Genomic DNA, 23,892 nt, shown 5'->3' on the forward strand with positions numbered 1-23,892 from the left:
GAAGGAGCTGCAAAACTCCACAGCGGAGATTGGAGTATCTGTCCATAGGACCACTTTAAGCCGTACACTCCACAGAGCTGGGCTTTACGGAAGAGTGGCCAGAAAAAAGCCATTGCTTAAACAAAAAAATAAGCAAACACGTTTGGTGTTCATCATTCCCCTTTTCTCTATGCTATAGAGTAAAGAGACATATTTTTACGTTGTTTCATGGCAATTGCATATAGGCTACCCAAGTGTAGGTTACTGTAAATATTAACCTAAAACTTGCTGACCCTTTATTGATTATTATTTATTGATTTAGGCAATGCTTTTGGATTACATTTAATTTCCAGCATTTAAAATGTACTGTTTAGGACAACCTGCTTTGGAATGAGTAACAGTCACTTTGCCTGCCTGCATATTATTATACATTTTTTCTATTTTCTTATAATATTATTTGAGTTAGAAAAACATTTAATAGGCTATTGGCTATATATGAATGTATTGAATGTTTCATCCATGCCGGTCCATTTAAGGGTTCCTCTCTTTTTTTGTTGCATCCTGGCTACCCTGAAATGATAGGTCGCTGAAGTGGAATTTGAAATCGTGTAGTGATACATTTTAGGTCAGATATGCTATAATATAGCCTGAAATGTCACTTTTTTTCCACAATTGCCCCACTACTGAGTGTTGTGAGAATCCCCCCCTTTGTTTAAAGAACACAACACCACCCGATGTGTTCTTCTTTTAATTTCACTGTTCAGTCTCCTTTAGTGTTGATTTTCTTGTTGTTCCTGTGTGTGTTTGTTGCACTGTGTGTTTGTTGAGAAACAAAATAGCATTTCTTTCTGCAGTTATGGGTACAAGGAAAAGATGCATTCAAATCAAGGACTGTAGTGATTTATATTTAAACTTTATACTGACAATGACGTCACTTAATAACATTCTGATTTATAACGTGAAGTGCTTATACCATGTGGTCAAACGGAAAACAATATTGACACAGCTAAACCAAATGGATTGTGACATCGCTCTCCTCCAGGAGACTCACTTATCAGATAACGAGCACAAAAAGCTTAAATGGGAATGGGTAGGTCCAACTTTTCTCTCCCCTGACTCCTCCTCAAAAATAAATGGTGTTTGTATACTGGTTAATAAGAGGTTGTCTTTTACATTGAAAAATAAGGTAACTCATTCAGAGGGTCAGTTTGTTATTATCCAGTGCCTATTATTTGGCATTCATTTTACTTTTGCTAATATACAGTATATGCACCAAATTATGATTCCCCACAATTTATTAATAGATGTTTCTTAGAGATTGCAAAGCAGTCAAATACACATTGTGTAGTTGGAAGTGACTTTAATTGCATTTTATCTCCACACATGGACAATTCACGACCAGGAGGTCCCATATTCAACATCTCTAGAGCAGTTACATTTCTCTGTGAAGAACAGGGGTTTATTGACATATGGCAATTACTCTAGGATTTACTTTTTTCTTATCCCTCAGACCTTAGCTCATCAGGTGGAAAACTGTATTATCAATAACATTACCATCTCGTATCATAGTCCTGTATCCCTGAAACTAAAGTTAAAGGATTGACTTCCTGGTACATACAGGTGGAGGCTAAATGTTTCTCTTCTTGGAGAAACTTGTTTTCAAAAGGTTATTTATGCTGAACATTTTGTCAATTTAAATCAACGGAAGGTATCAGCCCGCCCCTTTTATGGGAGAGTGCCTAGGCTTATTTTAGGAGTCAAATTATAATCTCTTCATCTCTGTTCAAAAAAGTATGTATAGAAAAACCAGAGAAGATTGAGAGAGAAATCATCCAATTAGAGGAAAGACAAACGAAACAAGGGGATAGGAACACTAATTCAATTGACTGCAGCGAAAGGAGAGCTTATTACGCTGCTTACTTATAAAGCTGAGGGTTCTATACTAGGCCTATACTCAGGGAGACAAACCAGGGAAACGTCTTGCACTGCAACTGAAAAAGGATGCCGCTAAACAATATACTCTCGATATCAGAACTGTACTGGGCAAAGTTACTTCTTGCCAAGGGGTTTATTGACATTTGCAGAAAGTTATACCCAACAACAAAAGTGACACTTTTTTTCTGTTTGCAACATTAAATTAGTTTGGTTTTGGGGAGCGCTTTTTGAAATAGTTGATATATGAAAGTCCAAAATCATGTTAGAACGAATTGGGATATGTTGCATTCTTTTTTGCTACAACGTGGAAATCGTCAAGGAGATTGTCTCTCGCCACTTTTATTTGCCCTTAGCATAGAAACTCTGACGAAAGCTATTCAAAGTGTCATAAACATTCATGGTCTGCAGGTGGGGCCAAACGAACACAATATATCTCTATATGCAGATGATGCCACAGAGGCTGAGACAACAATTCCAAATATATTTATATGAATAGGTGAATATGGTGCTACATCAGGCTGTAACATTTACGTTACTGAAACTATTGCAATGATGACATTTGTGCTGAAACCTCAAGCATCAAAGGCAACTATGCCTTTAAGTGGACTGATACGAGCATACACTACTTAGGTGTTAATGTTACGTCAGACTATGGGAAACTATATGCTTTGAACTACCCCCCCCCCCCTGTGATTAGTAAAATCACTGAAGATCTAGATGCAGGTCGGGTCTCTTCAGTGAAAATTAATATCTTACCAAGACTGCTTTATCTGTTTTCAATGCTTCCTATAAAAACTAGCCTAAATACAGCAATAGGCACATTTTTATGGCAACATAAGAAGGCTTGTATAGGTTAGAAAAAAACTGCAGCTGGTCAAATAATTGGGTGGGCTTGGCCTTCCTAACCTTAAATTGTATTTCTGGGCTGGGCAACTTAACCACATGGCATCATGGATTCAACAACCAAAGGATTTGTCATGGCTTAAAATTGAGAGTCAATATTGTGCTACAATGCCTTTACGTTGTCTACACTTTACATCAGACCCTATTTTTGTTGTGAGGATTAAACCAAATCAAATTATCACTCATACATTGAAGTTCAACACCAATATAAACCGATTAATGACATTCCTAGACACTCGCCTACATTCCACAACCCAGACATCCTTCCTGCTTCCTAGAGTCTCAACTGTTGAAAGGCTTAATTCTTAAATAATTTCAAGAAATCTAGGACAAATTCATTATATCCCAAACAAATGTTTATAGGTACATTCAAGTAAGGCAATTCTAATCAAAAATGAAATACAATTGTATTGGTCACTTGCGCCGAATACAAGAAGTGTAGACTTTGTCAGGAAATGCTTACTTACGAGCCAAATCCCAGCAATGCAGAGTAAAAAAAATTGATTGTTAAAAATTGATTGTTACAAAAAATTACTGAGCCAAATTACTTTATCAAGGGGAAAACATTGGGACTGTTTCAAACACAATATCATTAACATTCTAATATTATCTTTAGATAATCTTAAGAACTCATGGTAGGGTGAATTACAGGTGCATATATCAGAGAAGAGTTGGGGGAATGTATGGAAAACACAATATAAAGCTACTACATGTAATCAACCAATGGAGTTCCAACTCAAAGTACTACATCGTCTTTGTATGAGCCCTGATAAACTTGATAAAATTAACAAAGAAATATCCGCTACGTGTTGGAGGCAGTGTGGACAAATAGTTACTTTATCACATATTTTGGCAATGTCTGAAAATCCAGAGTCAATTTGGGAGTCCTCTCCTCTCTAACTGCACTACCCCATCCCTCTCTCTTACCTTCTCTTACTCCCCCTCTTTTTGTCCTCTCCCTCACTCCCCCTTCATCTTGTCTTCCTCAGTCCCCCTCTCTGTCCCCTTTCTAATTGTGCTGCTCTCCTTGCTCTCCTAGTACCATCTATGCGGTGGGGTAGTGAAATGTCAAGTGCTAAATTTCAATGCATATTAACTGGGTATGACTGAGGCGACGCCTGGTGTCTCCCCGACTCTCCGATAAATCAGCTGTCACAACGAAGGTCAGGGGGAGCGGTAGTGGGAAGAGACGAAGGAGAGAGAGAAGAGGAAGAAATAAGGTGCGAGGGAGAAAGAGATAGTAAGTGAAAGAGGGTTGAGGGAGAAGGGAGGGAGAGAGAGAGAGAAATTAGGGGGCAGAGGGAAAGTGTGGCTAACAGAGTTTTCGGTCTTCATGAAGAGCTACTGGGTGGGTTTGGCTTTTTCTACAGCCCTATACTAACACACCTGATTCAGCTGATCAAAGTCCTGAGTAGTAGCTGGTTAGTCAAATTAGATGTGTTAGAATAGAGTTGGAACTAAATCCTGCACAACCAGTAGCTCTTACAGCCCCCTCAAAAAAGATAATGACATTGAGACTTTTCCTAAAATGTTTTATGAGATTGGAGAACACATTGGGAGGGATCTTAGACCATTCCTCCTTACAGAATATTTCCATATTTTGATATCCTTCAATTCTAACCACAGGGTTTCAATGGGGTTCAAGTCCAGAGACAATGATGGTCATTGCAATATTTAGATTGTGGTCAATTAACCATTTCTTTCTGGATTTTGATGTGTGCTTGGGGTTATTGTCTTGCTGTAAGATCCACTTGTGGCCACGTTCCAGCCTCCTGGCAGAGGCAACCAGGTTTTTGGCAAAAATGTATAAGCAAAATAGCCTCATAACATCCAAGATCCACCACTAGGGCTGTTGCAGTGACTGTATTACTGCCACACTGGTGGTTATGTCCGTTTAGTCACGGTAAATAGGCTTCTCCAATCTTTGATGCTGCTGATGGTCATTTGTGTAATGAACACGAGGGGAGACAGAGAGCTGGTTCCAAGCGCAGGGCGCAGCAGATGTTCATTGCAAAGGACCACATGAGGAGGCAGATATCTGGGTCCAGGAGCAGGCAGAAGGTCATACACAGGGGTCCAAAAGGGCAACAGTACAGGCAGGGAAAAGACTAGTAATGTAGTCCAGGAGATCAGGCAATAGGTAGATAACAGGAAATCCGATAGGCTAAAGTACAGGAAGGGAATAGGCAAAAGGTATAGTTAGTGAGGCAGGCAAAAACTATCCTACACGGGAGGTGTAAATCACGGGGAAAAACAGAGCTCTGAAAGACATGTGTCACAAAACAAACAATACCTCACAGTGATGGGGTGCAAAGAACTGAACTAAATCGTGTGTGAACAGGTGATTAGAATTCAGGTGATTGGGATCTGGAGAGTGAGCTGCGTTCAGGGGATCTAGGTGTTTGAGTGCGAGAGCTGGGAAGTGGGATGGAAAGTGAGCTGCGTTCAGGGCATCTACGTGTTTGAGGGTGTGAGTTGGAAGCAGCCATTACAATTAGTAGCCTACCAAACTTGCTAACTGCCTGGTACTCAGCACTCTATTGTCCCAATCACTCTGACATCAATGCAAATGTATCGAAAATCTAATCCAGCACTTCTTTAGAGGCCATGAGTTTATGTTGCGCAACATTTCTATAGGTTATATGCAATTGCGCTAGAAAACAGAGTGATGGTCAATACTAAAAAGAGGAGGATCCCATCAGCTTTCTATAGGCTAGGCTAACTATATTTATTTGTCAACTTTCCTAATATTAAGCACATATTAAGGGATATTAAGGGATTAGAAATCCGTGGCTTAAAAACAAAGGTGTCATTGTTAGCTGATGATTCATGTTTTCTTTTATAACCACAATTAGAATCCCTCCACAGCCTCATAGAGGATCAATATACTTTTTTTAACCTCTGGATTAAAACCAAAGTGTACTACATTACGTATTGGGTCACTAAAAAAATTCAACTTTTACATTACCTTGTAGTTTACCAATTAAAGGGTCTGACTGGGATGTGGACATACTCGGTATACATAACCCAAAATAATGAAATGATCTCACTCCAAAACATTTTTACAGAAAGTTAGCAAAAATAGATAAGATCTTGCTACCATGAAATGGAAAATACCTGTCTATTTGTGGAAAAATCATCCTGATTAACTCTTTAGTCATATCAGTTTACCTATTTGCTTATGATTTTGCCTACACCTAGTGACCTGCTTTTTAAATTATATGAACAAAAAATATTCCATTTTATTGTGAATGGCAAGCCAGACAAAATTAAAAGGGCCTACTTATATAACGAATATGAATTCGGAGGGCAGAAATTATTAAATATTAAAGCATGAGACCTCTCACTAAAGCCATCAGTCATACAAAAGTTACACTTACATCCAAAATGGTTCTCTAGTAAATTTGTTCTTAACTGACTTGCCTAGTTAAAAAAATTCAGATTACAACTGCTCACTTTCAGTTATTTGAAAATGAAATAATCTTCAAAATATTGTTATTTTTTAAACAAGCCTTAGAAAGTTGGTTGCAATTTCAGTTTAATCCACCTGAAAAGACAGAACAAATAATACAACAAATATTGTGGTTAAACTTTGTAAATTATATCATAAATAGGACTGGTGGAGTTGTCACACATGCAGCTAAAACAGACATATGGAAATGTCTGCTCTACCCAAAATTACAACCTACTAATTGCAGCATTAAAACTCAGCAAAAATAGAAATGTCCTCTCACTGTCAACTGTGAAATATGTATAAGAACATAACAAGATTCAACAACTGAGACAAACTGAACAAGTTCCACAGACATGTGACTAACAGAAATTGAATAATTTGTCTCTGAACAAAGGGGGAGGAGGGGAATCAAAAGTAACAGTCAGTATCTGTTGTGGCCACCAGCTGCATTAAGTACTGCAGTGCATTTCCTCCTCGTGGACTGCAGCAGATTTGCCAGTTCTTGCTGTGATATGTTAACCCACTTCCACCAAGGCACCTGCAAGTTCCCGGACATTTCTGGAGGGAATGGCCCTAGCCCTCACCCTCCGATCCAACAGGTCCCAGACGTGCTGAATGGGATTGAGATCCAGGCTCTTCACTGGCCATGGCAGAACACTGACATTCCTGTCTTGCAGGAAATCACGCACAGAACGAGCAGTATGGCTGGTGGCATGGTCATGCTGGACGGAGGAGGATGTCTTCCCTGTAATGCACTGCGTTGAGATTGCCTGCAATAACAACACGTTCAGTCTGATGAAGCTGTGATACACCGCCCCAGACTAGGACGGACCCTACACCTCCAAATCGATCCCGCTCCAGAGTACAGGCCTTGGTGTAACGCTCATTCCTTCAACGTTAAACGCAAATCCGACCATCATCCCTGGTGAGACAAAACCACGACTCGTCAGTGAAGAGCATTTTTTGCCAGTCCTGTCTGGTCCAGCGACAGTGGGTTCGTGCCCATAGTCGACGTTGTTGCTGGTGATGTCTGGTGTGGACCTGCCTTACAACAGGCCTACAAGTCCTCAGTCCAGCCTCTCTCAGCCTATTGCGGACAGTCTGAGCACTGATGGAGGGATTGTACGTTCCTGGTGTAACTCGGGAAGTTGTTGTTGCCATCCTATACCTGTCCCACAGGTGTGATGTTCGGATGTACCGATCCTGTGCAGGTGTTGTTACACGTGGTCTGCCACTGCGAGGATGATCATTTGTCCATCCTGTCTCCCTGTAGCTCTATCTTAGATGTCTCACAGTACGGACATTGAAATGTATTGCCCTGGCCACATCTGCAGTCCTCATGCCTCCTTGCAGCATGCCTAAGGCACGTTCACACAGATGAGCAGGGACCCTGGGCATCTTTCTTTTGGTGTTTTTCAGAGTCAGTAGAAAAGCCTCTTTAGTGTCCTAAGTTTTCATAACTGTGCACTTAAATGCCTACCGTCTGTACGCTGTTAGTGTCTTAACGAACGTTCCACAGGTGCATGTTCATTAATTGTTTGTTTCATTGAACAAGCATGGGAAATAGTGTTTAAACACTTTACTTTTTATTTAATTTTTTATTTAACCAGGTAGGCTAGATGAGAACAAGTTCTCATTTACAATTGCGACCTGGCCAAGATAAAGCACAGCAGATTGACACATACGTCAACACAAAGTTATTCATGGACTAAACAAACATACAGTCAATAATACAGTAGAAAAACCAAAAGTCTATATACAGTATGTGCAAATGAGGTAAGATAAGGAAGGTAAGGCAATAAATAGGCCATGGTGGCGAAGTAATTACAATATAGCAATTAAACACTGGAATGGTAGATGTGCAGAGGATGACTAAGCAAGTACAGATACTGGTGTGCAAAGGAGCAAGATAAATAAATAAATACAGTATGGGGATGAGGTAGTTGGATGGGCTGTTTACAGATGCGCTATGTACAGGTGCAGTGATCTGTGAGCTGCTCTGACAGCAGGTGCTTAAAGCTAGTGAGGGAGATATGAGTCTCCAGCTTCAGTGATTTTTGCAGTTCGTTCCAGTCATTGGCAGCGGAGAACTGGAAGGAAAGGCAGCCAAGTGAGGTGGTGGGGCTTTACCTAGCAGAGACTTGTACAGTCGTGGCCAAAACTTTTGAGAATGACAAATATTAATTTTCACCAAGTCTGCTGCCTCAGTTTGTATGACGGCAATTTGCATATAATCCAGAATGTTATGAAGAGTGATCAGATAATTGCAATGTATTGCAAAGTCCCTCTTTGCCATGCAAATTAATTGATTCCCCAAAAAACATTTCCACTGCAATTCAGCCCTGCTGACATCATGTCAGTGATTCTCTCGTTAACACAGGTGTGAGTGTTGACAAGGACAAGGCTGGAGATCACTCTGTCATGCTGATTGAGTTTGAATAACAGACTGGAAGCTTCAAAAGGAGGGTGGTGCTTGGAATCATTGTTCTTCCTCTGTCAATCATGGTTAACTGCAGGGAAACACGTGCCGTCATCATTGCTTTGCACAAAAAGGGCTTCACAGGCAAGGATATTGCTGCCAGTAAGATTGCACCTAAATCAACCATTTATCGGATCATCAAGAACGTCAAGGAGAGCGGTTCAATTGTTGTGAAGAAGGCTTCAGGGCGCCCAAGAAAGTCCAGCAAGCACCATGACTGTCTCCTAGAGTTGATTCAGCTGCGGGATCGGGGCACCACCAGTACAGAGCTTGCTCAGGAATGGCAGCAGGCAGGAGTAAGTGCATCTGCATGCACAGTGAGGCAAATACTTTTGGAGGATGGCCTGATGTCAAGAAGGGCAGCAAAGAAACCACTTCTCTCCAGGAAAAACATCAGGGACAGACTGATATTCTGCAAAAGGTACAGGGATTGGACTGCTGAGGACTGGGGTAAAGTCATGTTCTCTGATGAATCCCCTTTCCGATTGTTTGGGGCATCCAGAAAAAAACTTGTCCGGAGAAGACAAGGTGAGCGCTACCATCAGTCCTGTGTCATGCCAACAGTAAAGCATCCTGAGACCATTCATGTGTGGGGTTGCTTCTCAGCCAAGGGAGTGGGCTCACTCACAATTGTGCCTAAGAACACAGCCATGAATAAAGATGGTACCAACACATCCTCCGAGAGCAACTTCTCCCAACCATCCAGGAACAGTTTGGTGAAGAACACTGCCTTTTCCAGCATGATGGAGCACCTTGCCATAAGGCAAAAGTGATAACTAAGTGGCTCGGGGAACAAAACATCGATATTTTGGGTCCATGGCCAGGAAACTCTCCAGACCTTAATCCCATTGAGAACTTGTGGTCAATCCTCAAGAGGCGGGTGGACAAACAAAAACCCACAAATTCTGACAAACTCCAAGCATTGACTATGCAAGAATGAGCTGCCATCAGTCAGGATGTGGCCCAGAAGTTATTTGACAGCATGCCAGGGCGGATTGCAGAGGTCTTGAAAAAGACGGGGCCACACTGCAAATATTGACTATTTGCATCAACTTCATGTAATTGTCAATAAAAGCCTTTGACACTTATGAAATGCTCGTAATTATACTTCAGTATTCCATAGTAACATCTGACAAAAATATCTAAAGACACTGAAGCAGCAAACTTTGTGGAAATTAATATTTGTGTCATTCTCAAAACTTTTGGCCACGACTGTAGATGACCTGGAGCCAGTGGGTTTGGCGACGGGTATGAAGCGAGGGCCAGCCAACGAGAGCGTACAGGTCGCAGTGGTGGGTAGTATTTGGGGCTTTGGTGACAAAACGGATGGCACTCTACTCAACAAATTGGATGCAGTCTATCAGAGTGTCGGAGGCTATTAAATAAATGACATCGCCAAAGTCAAGGATCGGTAGGATAGTCAGTTTTACGAGGGTATGTTTGGCAGCATGAGTGAAGGGTGCTTTGTTGCGAAATAGGATGCTGATTCTAGATTTAATTTTGGATTGGAGATGCTTAATGTGAGTCTGGAAGGAGAGTTTACATTCTAACCTGACACCTAGGTATTTGTAGTTGTCCACATATTCTAAGTCCGAACCGTGTAGAATAGGGATGCTGGACGGGCGGGCAGGTGCGTGCAGTGATCGGTTGAAGAGCATGCATTTAGTTTTACTTGTATTTAAGAGCAGTAGGAGGCCACGGAAGGAGAGTTGTATGGCATTGAAGCTCGTCTGGAGGTTAGTTAACACAGTGTCCAAAGAAGGGCCGGAAGTATACAGAATGGTGTCGTCTGCGTAGAGGTGGATCAGAGAATCACCAGCAGCAAGAGCAACATCATTGATATACGGAGAAGAGAGTCGGCCCGAGGGCAGGACAACAGGCCCTCCGATTTGACACACTGAACTCTATCAGAGAAGTAGTTGGTGAACCAGGCGAGGCAGTCATTTGAGAAACCAAGGCTGTTGAGTCTGCCAATAAGAATGTGGTGATTGACAGAGTCAAAAGCCTTGGCCAGGTCGATGAATACGACTGCACAGTAATGTCTCTTATCGATGGCGGTTATGATATCGTTTAGGACCTTGAGTGTGGCTGAGGTGCACCCATGACCAGCTCTGAAACCAGATTGCATAGCGGAGAAGGTACGTTGGGATTCGAAATGGTCAGTAATCTGTTTGTTAACTTGGCTTTCGAATACCTTAGAAAGGCAGGGTAGGATAGATATAGGTCTGTAGCAGTTTGGGTCTAGAGTGTCTCCCCCTTTGAAGAGGGGGATGACCGTGGCAGCTTTCCAATCTTTGGGAATCTCAGACGATACGAAAGAGAGTTTGAACAGGCTGGTAATAGGGGTTGCAACAATTTTGGCAGATCATTTTAGAAAGAGAGGGTCCATATTGTCTTACCCAGCTGATTTTGTAGGGGTCCAGATTTTGCAGCTCTTTCAGAACATCAGCTATCTGGATTTGGGTGAAGGAGAAATGGGGGAAGCTTGGGCGAGTTGCTGTGGGGAGTGCAGGGCTGTTGACCGGGGTAGGGGTAGCCAGGTGGAAAGCATGGCCAGCTGTTGAAAAAGGCTTATTGAAATTCTCAATTATAGTGGATTTATTGGTGGTGACAGTGTTTCCGCGCCTCAGTGCAGTGGGCAGCTGGGAGGAGGTGCTGTTATTCTCCATGGACTTTACAGTGTCCCAGAACTTTTTGAGTTTGTGCTACAGGATGCAAATTTCTGCTTGAAAAAGCTAGCCTTAGCTTTCCTAACTACCTGTGTATATTGGTTCCTAACTTCCCTGAAAAGTTGCATGCCACGGGGGCTATTCGATGCTAATGCAGAACGCCAAAGGATGTTTTTGTGCTGGTAAAGGGCAGTCAGGTCTGGAGAGAACCAAGGGCTATATCTGTTCCTGGTTCTACATTTTTTGAAAGGGGCATGCTTATTGGAGAGGAAGGCACTTTTAAAGAATGACCAGGCATCCTCTACTGACGGAATGAGGCAATATCCTTCCAGGATAACCGGGCCAGGTCGATTAGAAAGGCCTGCTCTCTGAAGTGTTTTGGGGAGCGTTTGACAGTGATGAGGGGTGGTCGTTTGATCGCAGACCCATTACGGATGCAGGCAATGAGGCAGTGATCACTGAGATGTAGGTGGTGTATTTGGAGTTGGTTAGGATGATATCTATGAGTTTGCCCGTGTTTACGGATTTGGGGTTGTACCTGGTGGGTTCATTGATCATTTATGTGAGATTGAGGGCATCAAGCTTAGATTGTAGGATTGCCGGGGTGTTAACCTCTCTTGGATCGTTCGGGACACTAGTGTCCCACCTCGCCAACAGCCAGTGAAATTGCAGGGCGCCAAATTCAAAACAACATACATTATTAAAATTCCTCAAACATACAAGTATTTTACACCATTTTAAAGATACACTTCTCGTTAATCCAACCACAGTGTCCAATTTCAAAAAGGCTTTACGGCTAAAGCACAACATATCATTATGTTAGGACAGCGCATAGTCACAGTAAGCATTCAGCCATTTTCCAACCAAAGAGAGGTGTCACAAAAAGCAGAAATATAGATAAAATGAATCACTAACCTTTGACGATCTTCATCAGATGACACTTCTAGGACTCAATGTTACACAATACATGCATGTTTTGTTCGATAAAGTTCATATTTATATCCAAAAACCTCAGTTTACATTGGCGCCAGGTTCAGAAATGCCTCCAAAACATCCGGGGATATTGCAGAGAGCCACATCAAATAACAGAAATACTCATCATAAACTTTGATGAAAGATACATGTTTTACATAGAATTAAAGATAAACTTGTTGTTAATGCAACTGCTGTGTAAGATTTCAAAAAATCTTTACGGCAAAAGCACAATATTCAATAATCTGAGTACAGCGTTCAGCCACCAAAGCAAGCCATACTTACCCGCCAAATTGTGGAGTCGACAATAGTCAGAAATAGCATTATAAATCTTCACTTACCTTTGCTGATCTTCGTCGGAATGCACTCCCAGGACTCCCACTTCCACAATAAATGTTTGTTTTGTTCGATTACGTCCATATTTATGTCCAAATACCTCCGTATTGTTCGCACGTTTAGTTCACTATTCCAAAGGCACAATGCGCGAGCGCAAAATCCAGAGGAAAAGTCTAAATAGTTCCATTACAGTTTGTAGAAACATGTCAAACAATGTTTACAATCAATCCTTAGGGTCTTTTTATAATACATCTTCAATAATATTCCAACCGGACAATAGCGTTTTCATTACAGAGGAAAAAGAATGAACGGCGTGACCGCGCAGTAAACAACTCATTGGCCTCAGCCTAGTCCACTTGTTGAAACAGCTCTTATTCCACCCCCTTCCACAATAGAAGCCTCAAACAACTTTCTAAAGACTGTTGACATCTGCTGGAAGCCTTGGGAAGTGCAATATGGCCCCATAGACACAGCATATTGGATAGGCAATCACTTAAATGAAACTACAAACCTCAGATTTCCCACTTCCTGGTTGGATTTGTCTTCGGTTTTCGCCTGCCATATGAGTTCTGTTATACTCACAGACATTATTTTAACAGTTTTGGAAACTTTAGAGTGTTTTCTATCCAAATCTACTACTTATATGCATATCATAGCTTCTGAGCCTGGGTAACAAGCAGTTTACTCTGGGCACCTTATTCATCCAAGCTACTCAATACTGCCCCCCTTTCCCAAAGAAGTTAAGCATGTCCCAGTTTAGGTCACCTAGCAGCACGAGCTCTGAAGATAGATGGGGGCAATCAGTTCCCATATGGTGTCCAGGGCACAGCTGAGGGCAGAGGGTGGTCTATAGCAAGCGGCAACGGTGAGAGACTTGTTTCTGGAAAGGTGGATTTTTAAAAGTAGAAGCTCTAATTGTTGGGTACAGACCTGGATAGTAAGACAGAACTCTGCAGGCTATCTCTGCAGTAGATTGCATCACCGCCCCCTTTGGCAGTTCTAACTTGTCGGAAAACGTTATAGTTAGGGATGGACATTTCAGGGTTTTTGGTGGTCTTCCTGAGCCAGGATTTGGACACGGCTAGGACATCCAGGTTGGCAGAGTGTGCTAGGGCAGTGAATAAAACAATTTTAGGGTGGAGGCTTCTGATGTTAACATGCATGAAACCAAGGCTTTTTCGGTTACAGAAGTCAACAAATGAGAGTGCCTGGGGACACGCATGGCCTGGGTTAATCTCCACATCACCCGAGGAACAGAGGACGAGTAGGATGAGGGTACGGCTAAAGGCTAACAAAACTGGTCATCGAGTGCATTGGGGACAGATAATAAAAGGAGCAGATTTCTGGGCGTGGTATAATAGATTCAGGGCATAATGTACAGACATGGGTATGGTGGGGTGAGGGTACAGTGGAGCTAAACCCAGGCACCGAGTGATGATAAGAGAGGTTGCATCTCTGGCACTAGTTATGCTGGGTGAGATCACTGCATGTGTGGGAGGTGGGACAAAGGAGGTATCTGAGGCATGTTGAGTGGGACTAGGGGCTCCGCAGTAAACTAAAACAATGATAAATATCCTAAACAACAGTATACAAGGCATATTGACATTTGAGAGAGACAAAAAGCGAGGCATAAAGCAATCACAGGTGTTGATTGGTAGAGCTAGCTAAGACAACAACGTGTAAGACAACAACAGCTAATCAGCTAAGACAACAACAGGTAAAATGGTGATGAGTGGGCAGAGAGGGTCGGTTAACTACACACAGGGCCTGAGTTTGCGGCAGGTGTCGACAGATAAACAAATATAAACAAAATGGAGTACCGTGATTAACCTTTCATTGCTACCCATCCCGGATCAGGGAGCATCCTCATCAAAAAAGCTGACTAGCATAGCCTAGCCTAACGCGACAGGGATATCATATAATATAATTTTCATGAAATCACAAGTCCAATACAGCAAATGAAAGATAAACATCTTGTGAATCCAGCCATCATTTCCAATTTTTAAAATGTTTTACAGCGAAAACACTATCTATTTCTATTAGCTAACCACAATAGCAAAAGACTCAACCGCATATTACTCACAGATATAATTCAAACAGTTTTAGAAACTTGAGAGTGTTTTCTATCCAATAGTAATAATAATATGCATATTGTACGTTCTAGAATAGAATACGAGGCAGTTTAATTTGGGCACGATTTTTTCAAAAGTGGAAACAGCGCCCCCATATTGACAAGAAGTTAATGAACAGTCCAGCAGGCATCAGCTATGTAGCCAAGTGATCATAGGGTCCAGTGAACAGCAATAGATGGAGCAGGGAAGCCACGGGGTAGTCGTTACTACGATAGCATGGGGAAGACACAGCGTTTAAAGTTAGCAGGCTGGGGTAAGTAGAAGCGTCTGCTCCGACGTCCGGCAAAGGCCGGGTTGAAGGCACAGCGAATGGAGTTTCGTCGGCAGACCAGTCATGGTGGTATGGCGGGGTGCCGTGTCGACAAAGGGCCCAAGCCAAATGGCGAAAGAGGTATTGTAGTTGTAGTAATTTTGTTTTGCTAGCCGGGAGATGCACGTGGCTCGCGGCTAACTGGTGCTAGCTTCGGGACAAGGGCGTTAGCTGCTATAGCCACTTGGTAGCAGCTAGCTAGCAGCGATGATCTGATGCAAGGTCCAGAGCTTACGGCAGGGAACCGGTGAAGCAGTGGATTCTAGCCGTGTTTGGGTAGAGTCCGGGTGATCACTGAGTATGCCGGGAGGTGGGCCTGGCTCAGGGCTAGCTTCGGGGCTGGGTCACTCGGTGGCAGCTAGCTAGCTGTGATGATCAGGAGTAATGGTCCAGGTTTTACGGCAGGAGTTCGGCGTTATAGTGGAGAAAACAGTTCGATACTGGTAGGCTGGCAAGTATTATCCAAGCTAAAAAAAAAGAGCTGGTGTCTGTGCAGAAGGTAAAGGCCGCTAACAGTGGCTAACAATGACTAAATAGCTGGTAGCTAATTACCTGGCTGCTGATAGCTAGCCTCTGATGGAGGTTCTGGCTATAAGGTCTAAAGAAATAGTGGTTCCGTATAACATTGGGTGAGGCAGGTTACCGGAAGGTATATTTAATTTAAAAATGGAAAAGAGATGGAAAATAAAATTGAAATATATTCAAAAAAAGACGAAAAATACAAAAGTACACGAGAGAACGACAAAACACGTCTGCATTGCTTCGCCATCTTAGAAAAAATCTAATAAAAATGAAGATCTGTGAAGTTATTTGGATTTTTAAGAATTATCTTTGAAAGACAGGGTACTGAAAAAGGGACTTTTTTTTTTTTTGCTGAGTTTATATACTGATATCATGTGACACAGATTGCACACAGGTGGACTTTATTTAACTAATAATGTGACTTCTGAAGGTAATTGGTTGCACCAGATCTTATTTTGGGGCATCATAGCAAAGGAGGTGAATACATATGCATGCTCCACTTCTCCGTGAATTATTGAAACAAGTATTTTTTTTCATTTCACTTTGGACTATTTTGTGTATGTCACATGAAATCCAAATAAAAATCTATTTAAATTACAACGAAGGGGGATGAATACTTTTACAAGGCATGGTTAGTGCCACGATACTGTAAATGTGCTATTCTCACACAATCCTGCCCTCAGATCATATTCTAACGGGCATCTGTTATTTTCAGTTTGCTAGTGTTTGCCTGTGATAAGCCACCGGGCTTGACTGACTGAGTGGGTGTCAACTATCCTCAAGGCTGGTGACATTTTCACGTAAACAGATATCAAACACGTAGCACTGTCATAGGTCATTTTTTAAATGCCATCCTTCCCTCTCTTTCTGTCTTTCTTTCTCCCTCTCTCCAGCTCTCTTGTTTTCTTTCTGTCTCTCATTCCTTCCATCCCTCCCTGTCCCTCTCTCTCCCTCTATCCCTTTCTGTCTCTCTCTTTCCGCAAAACATCCATACAAAACTTTGATGGCAGGTTGAGATTGAACCGTATTTTTCAAAGAACAGCATAGGGACATATTTTTTGGCTGTTATGGATTTGTGTTGTCAGAGATGCCATTTAAACCCTTTCTGAGACAAAGACACTTTGGCTGTCAAACTGGTGAGCTGAAAGGAAAGAGAGAGGGAGAGGGGGAGTATTTGTGGGTGGTGGGGGTGGGGAGGGTGTAAGGTAGCATTGTACAAGGATAAGGGAAAAAGAAACAGAGAATATAGGAGGTGAGAGCTGAGAGGGAGGGAGGAAGGGTGAGAGAGGGAGGAGGGTGAAGGGTAGGGGGTTTAAATGCCGTTTGATTGAACATATTCCACTTGTGTGGACAGCAGGAGAATATTGCTCATATTACTTCAGCTCTCTCCATCTCTCTCCCTCTTTCTACCTACCCTCTCCCATCTCCTTCTCTCTTCCCTCTGGCTCTGGTAGTGATCGCTCCAATCTAAAATACCTTTAATTGATTCTGCTGTAATTAGTCAATGACAAAATATGCTTTGGCAGAATTGGAGCATAAACATGCCTCAGACACAATTTGCTGGATCAATGGGAGGCAGATATGAAAAGAGGGAGAGAGGGATGGAGAGAGAAGAGGGAGGGGGTGTTTTCTGGTCGGCTTAGCAAAGGTAGCGAGAGATAATGTGAGAGAGAAGGAAAGGGAGAGAGGGATGGAGAGAGATGTTTTTAAGCACCGCCACCTTGTCTGATTGAGGCGCGGAGGCCGAGAACACTGCGGATCAAATACTTTTCAAATAGCTTATTTTTCTTCACCACTCTCTCTTTCTCGTTCTCTACGTTTTTTTTCATGAGTTGCAACCTCATCTGCTCAGCTGGAGAGTTTTGAAACGATAGGTGTGTGTGTGTGTGTGTGTGTGTGTGTGTGTGTGTGTGTGTGTGTGTGTGTGTGTGTGTGTGTGTGTGTATTGGTGTGGCAGAGTATAAGGGGATGAGAAGTTGTGCTTACTATAGTGTCTACAAGATAATAAGTGCTCTAAACCAATTTTTTCCTGTGTGTGTATGTCCACAGGGCTATGAGGTGCGCAAGATAAGAGCCATTGACCAGGATCTGGGGAGACCGAGAGGCATCGGCTACACCATCATCTCAGGTCTGTCACAATCAATTAGTTAATCAATCCCCATCACACTCACACACTCACTCACTGCTTATTATTGGGTGTTAGGGTTATAAACTAAACATTGCTTTTAGAGTTGAACTGACCATACCAGAATATACAACATACAATACTATCAGAAGCACAGCGTTCTTTGTTTCATGTCTGCAGGCCTTACCATTGCTGAGATATTACAATGTTTGTGTCAGTATTCTGGGTCAAAGTGTCGCGGGACATAATGCACAGGTCAAAGGCAAAGCCTTTTCCAAAAATGGCACCACAATGACACAGGTGGACTAAGATTAACACATATAAACTCAAATATCTCAAGATAGGAATGTCCTATCAACAGGACTTTCAGGGGTTATACAATAATATGAGCATGTTAAATTAAATATTTCCACTGACCAGGTGAATACAGGGGAAAGCTATGATCCCTTATTGATGTCACCTGTTACATCCACTTCAATCGGTGTAGATGAAGGGATGGATTTTTAAGCCTTGAGACAATTGAGATGTGTATGTGTACCATTCAGATGGTGAAGGGGCAAGACAAAATATTTAAGTGCCTTTGAAAAGGGTGTGCTAGTAAGTGCCAAGCGCACCGGTTTGAATGTGTCAAGAACTGCAACACTGCTGGGATTTTCACGCTCAACAGTTTCCTGTGTGTATCAAGAATGGTCCACCACCCAAAGGACATCCAGCCAACTTGACACAACTGTGGGAAGTATTGGAGTCAACATGGGCCAGTATCCCTGTGAAATAATTTTGACACTTTGTAGAGTCCATGCCCCGACGAATTGAGGCTGTTCTGAGGGCAAAAGGGGGCTGCAACTTAATATTAGGAAGTGTTCCAAATGTTTTGTACACTCAGTGCATATGTACTGAACAAAAATATAAACACAACATACAACAATTTCAAGATTTTACTGATTTACAGTTCATGAAAGGAAATCAGTCAATTGAAATAAATTAATTAGGCCCTAATCTATGCATTTCACATTCCTGGGAATACAGATATGCATCTCTTGATCACAGATACCTTAACGAAAAAGGTAGGGGAGTAGACCCTGGTGAGGACGAGGAGCACGCAGATGAGCTTCCCTGAGACGGTTTCTGACAGTTTCAGAAATCCCTCGGTTGTGCAAAACCAGTTTCATCCACTGTCTGGGTTGCTGGTCTCAGACGATCCCGCAGGTGAAGAAGCTGGATGTGGAGGTCCTGGTCTGGCGTGGTTACACGTGGTCTGCGGTTGTGAGGCCAGTTGGACGTACTGCCAAATTCTCTAAAGCGCCGTTGGAGGCGGCTTATGGTAGAGAAATGAACATTCAATTATCTGGCAACAGCTCTGGTGGACATTGCTGCAGTCCACATGCAAATGTGTCACTTGCTCAAAGCTTTAAACATCTGTGGCATTGTGTTGTGTGACAAAACTGCACTGCATTTTAGAGTGGCATTTTATTGTCCCCTGTACAAGGTGCACCTGTCAGCTTCTTGATATGCCACACCTGTCAGGTGGATGGATTATTTTGACAAAGGAGAAATGCCCACTGACAGGGATGTAACAAATTTGTGCACAACATTTGAGAGCAATACACTTTTTGTGTGTGTGGAACATTTCTGGGATCTTTTATTTCAGCTCATGAAACATGGAACCAACACTTTACATGTTGCATTTATATTTTTGTTCAGTGTAAATTCATTCTCTGATCCTTTGAGTGGGTGGAAAACATGCCAGTTCATGCTGAAAGAGCTCTGATACATTTGGAGGATGTGCTCCGGAAGTTTTCATACAGTAATTAATGTGTAAGTCTATGGAATGTGATGAGAACCATGAGCCTCCTAGGTTTTGTATTGAAGTCAATGTACCCAGATAATTACGGAACAGCTACACCTTCAGAGTGCTGTTTATTTTATTATTTTTTTTAACTGCCAAGTCAGTTAAGAACAAATTCTTATTTACAATGACGGCCTACTGGGGAACTGCCTTGTTTAAGGGCAGAATTACATATTTTACCTTGTCAGCTTGGGGATTCGATCCAGCAACCTTTCAGTTACTGGCCCAACGCTCTAACCACTCACTCTACCTGCCACTCTACCTGCTCTACCTGCTGCCCCAGAGGTAAATGTAGACCTTCATTGCAAAACAGTGTGTTGTCATCAATTATTTGGTTACATGTGAATATATTTAGTATTGTTTTGTCAAAAAAGAATAACTTTTTTCGAATGTAGCACTATATTTATTTGTATGAAATTTACTGAGGAGGATGGTCTTCCCCTTACTCCTCTGAGGAGCCTCCACTGCTAAAGGCATAGTATCATGTGAGGTCACTTGTCAAGTCAGTCAATCAGTATTTGCTACAGATGTGCTCAATAGTGCTTGAGCACAATGTATAATGTTGGAGCTCAATGGTCAACACTGTGTTGACTATAATGTCCTGGACAAATCCTGTCTTCATGTCGCACACGTCGCTTTGGCTCTCTCTTCTCATGTAGCTCCAAGCAATCGGTCTCCTTCACTATGTCTCCCATTAGCTCCTCTGTCAGAAACAGCTTGAATCACTATGCTGCAGAAGGAGATGGCAAGGGGCTTTGCAGGAGGGGTGAAATGGCTAGCGGCCTTCCAGCTACCGCAGACCCACTGTTGGCCTGCCTCCATCACCACCAGCATCTTCAGAGGGACCTGGAACATCATCGGTGGGCAGGTGGGCCTCTGATTTAGGGTTCTCAATAACCACAAGGTTGGGGGGACGCCCACTGTCACTGTCAGAACCTGATTCTTCACTTTCATACTCAGACTCAGAATGTACTCAGACTCAGAATGGTCATACTCTTGTCAGAATGTACGCATTTGTAAATGGTCTCCTTTTGAAAGACATTGCTAATGCTATAGCTTAGCCCACTAGCTACATACATAAACAACACTGAGTGGCTCTGAGTGAGTGTCAGAGGTTACGTAATTGACATCCGGCACCCGCCACTTGTATCAATGAATCATTATGGTTTATGAGGTAATTATTGATTGATTTACTGTTTTATTTGCATGTTTTCAAGGTGTGGTGACAAATCATGCATTACGAGTCTTGCATAGATTGTAATGGACACATATGTGTGTAAAATACTTTTTTTGAAATGTACTGATTATGATGGAGACAACTATGTATGGAGCCATGTTTGTTGACATCCTACAATGCATTCTGGGTTTCACGTAAATGTCTGTCAGACCAAAGATGTTTTACAAAATGAAGTGAAGGGATGAACTCATATTTCGAGAAAAAAGTTAATGATGGGAAGTGAATGATGGTAGGTGTGTGTGTGTGTGTGTGTGTGTATACTTACAATATACAGACTAATTGGTCAGAAGAGGGGTAAAATATACTTCATTCTAAATGCAATTGTTCCTGAGGACCTGAGGTTTAAATGTATTCAATCTTTACTTTAGTTTCACCAAAACAAAAAAATGAGAGAGCGAGACAGAGATCACGGTAAGAGAGAACATCTCTGCCCCACCCTCAGTTAGCTAACGGTGGCTTATTAGCCACATACTGGCGGTGAATCTACGATCACTTCAACAATTCAACTTGAAATCTTGATAGCAGCATAGCAAGATGTGCAGTGATATATTTTTTTGTGCATTTCGTTTCATGTATATGGTCAAGCACTGAGTGTAGATGAACTCTTGCTTACCTTTTTACCAAGGCAATGTATTCATAGCTTTCTGCTAAAATATGTCAATTTAATTCACAGTTGATCAAAATATTATGATTTATAAAGTGAGCACCAGAGTCAAAGTAGAATTCTAACTCAGCGTACATATTTTTTCACATTACCTATTTTCTGATGATAATCATACAGAATAATACACAAGGCTGATTCAAACACACACCATTCAATACTTTCATATACTAATACAACAGAATAATAGAATAGGCATGTCCATAAACGTTCAATCTCTGTTCAGTTCAACTGTGCAGAACATTGAATATATAATTATAAATAAGTCTAAATATAAATATGACAGTAATCAATCAAGATCATACATCAGGGAGTTTGGCTGCTATACCACCTCTGCCTGGGTTCTATTAGGACACTGTAGCAAAACATTTTGCAAAGGAAACCGCAAATTAGCATTTACTATATTATTGGACAAGTTCATAGTATCTCTCTCTAATTTTTTGACTGGGCATGTTTACCGATGATAGGAAGGGACCAGTGTCAGTTCAGAAAGCTTATGAACAGTCTAAAGTGAACAACAAATCCATTTGTCTGGTTTCTTCCTCCCACAAATGCATTATGAGTTATCGTGTTACGACACTTTTCACAGGAAATGGGGAGTGATAGAGAACAGAGGACACTGGTGGGGGGAGCTATAGGAGGACGGGCTCATTGTAATGGCTGGAATGGAATAAATTGAACGGTATCAAACACATCACACATATGGAAACCATTCCAGCCATTACGATGAGCCCGTCCTTCTATAGCTCCTCTCACCAGCTTCCTCTGATAGAGAGATACATTACATGTTTGTGTGTGTGTGAGAGTCTGTGCCTGTCTGCCTGCGCACATGTCGGTGTGATGTGTGTCAGAGACATTACATTTTACCAACCCACGACTAAGTTGTGTTACAATACCTTTAGGGCCGCACCAAAGTTAGACAGACAGAGACATAATATCCTGTAAACCAACATACAGGCTTTGGGCAAGTGAGGGTGTGTGTGCGTGCGTGCGTGCGTGTGTTGCGGGCATCCTCGGTGATGTGCTTCATGTCTTTGTATCCCACAAAGTACAGACACTTCAAACAGAACTTTCTTCAACTATCTTCCACTTATTGTACTGCAGCTGAAAATGCGAGGGCGTACGAACATGACTATTTCCAGCCAGTCTGTATTGTGCTGTAATGCTAGGAGACCTACTTTATGTTTTGTTGTTGGGACCGGTTCTTTAGCCTCTTAGACCACAATGGACAGAGAAATAGAGAGAGGGAGAGAGAGATGTGGAGATGGACATACATAATAAAGAGAAAGGAGAGGACAGTATAATGCAGAGAAGACAGTTTCATCAACTATACTGTATATTACAAAAGTAACTGAAGATCAGTATAGCTAATTTTCCCCCCAACATCGGCTTCTAACTTCAGACACTCTCTAGCGGTTGGAGGACTAAATCACCTCGAGCTCAACATTTAAATGGACTGGAAAATAACGGTAAGTTTTGCGACTAAAGACACCCTTCTAGCTAGCTGACCACCGATTTTTATTGCAATTTATGCAAGTTTAGTTAGGTTTTGAGAGTTTTCTAAAAAGTAATATGTATACACATTTTGTGGGACACGCTGTATATTGTAAAATTTGACTACGCGACAGACCACACATCATTTAACTTTTTACCTCTGAAATATAGCTAACGGATTTGCTAATGTTGCTAGCTTGGTTGCTAAATGTTGATAGAACTGCTAAGTAAGCAAAAAGGAAAATCATTTTAAGCGTTAGATAATACATATCACGAAAACAACTGAAGTTGTCAAGCTTTTACCGTATCAAAATTGGAGTCTTCTGACGGGAGTGTTTTGCACAATCTGCAAAAATATTTTTTGAACTTTGAACCATTAACTTTTTGACACCTATCACTCACTGTAGGCTAGGTTTCATCTTACAACAGCTACATAGAGGCAGTATTTAGTCAAATGTTACAATGTATGCATCAATATTAAACTAATTGGGACAATTTTTGTTACAAAAAACATAGTTACACTTTCAATTATTGTGAAATCGTTCATCATCACCTTTCAATGCCTTAACTTTGAAATGTAAATGTTTATGTTTAGATTGAGTTATCTTTCTAAAATGTGTATAATATGCCAAGTTATTTAGCTACATGCATTTACCACCACAGCATGGAGAAAGTCAAGAGGAAGGAGTGGAGTGAGATGGACATGTTCCACGTCATGGAGGACTGCGGTGCAGGGATGGCTATCCGAAAGGCTGCCAAGGTTAGGCATCTTTTGTTTTTAAGGGATTACCACGTCTATAAGCATTTTATCTGCTAGTAACAGTTTTATTTTCTTATC

The 23,892-nt window shown here is 41.8% G+C and overlaps 1 protein-coding gene across 1 annotated transcript in view; it reads left to right on the top strand.

Annotated features, from left to right (window-relative positions):
- Positions 1–23,892, top strand: part of LOC120046433 (cadherin-23-like) — a 569,127-nt gene that overhangs the window by 199,136 nt on the left and 346,099 nt on the right. Inside the window, exon 9 of the mRNA XM_038991662.1 lies at positions 17,741–17,819. Coding sequence (XP_038847590.1) covers positions 17,741–17,819 — 79 coding nt within the window. The remainder of the gene's footprint in view (positions 1–17,740; positions 17,820–23,892) is intronic.

This window comes from Salvelinus namaycush, chromosome 4 (assembly GCF_016432855.1).
Source record: "Salvelinus namaycush isolate Seneca chromosome 4, SaNama_1.0, whole genome shotgun sequence".
Classification (NCBI taxonomy): domain Eukaryota; kingdom Metazoa; phylum Chordata; class Actinopteri; order Salmoniformes; family Salmonidae; genus Salvelinus; species Salvelinus namaycush.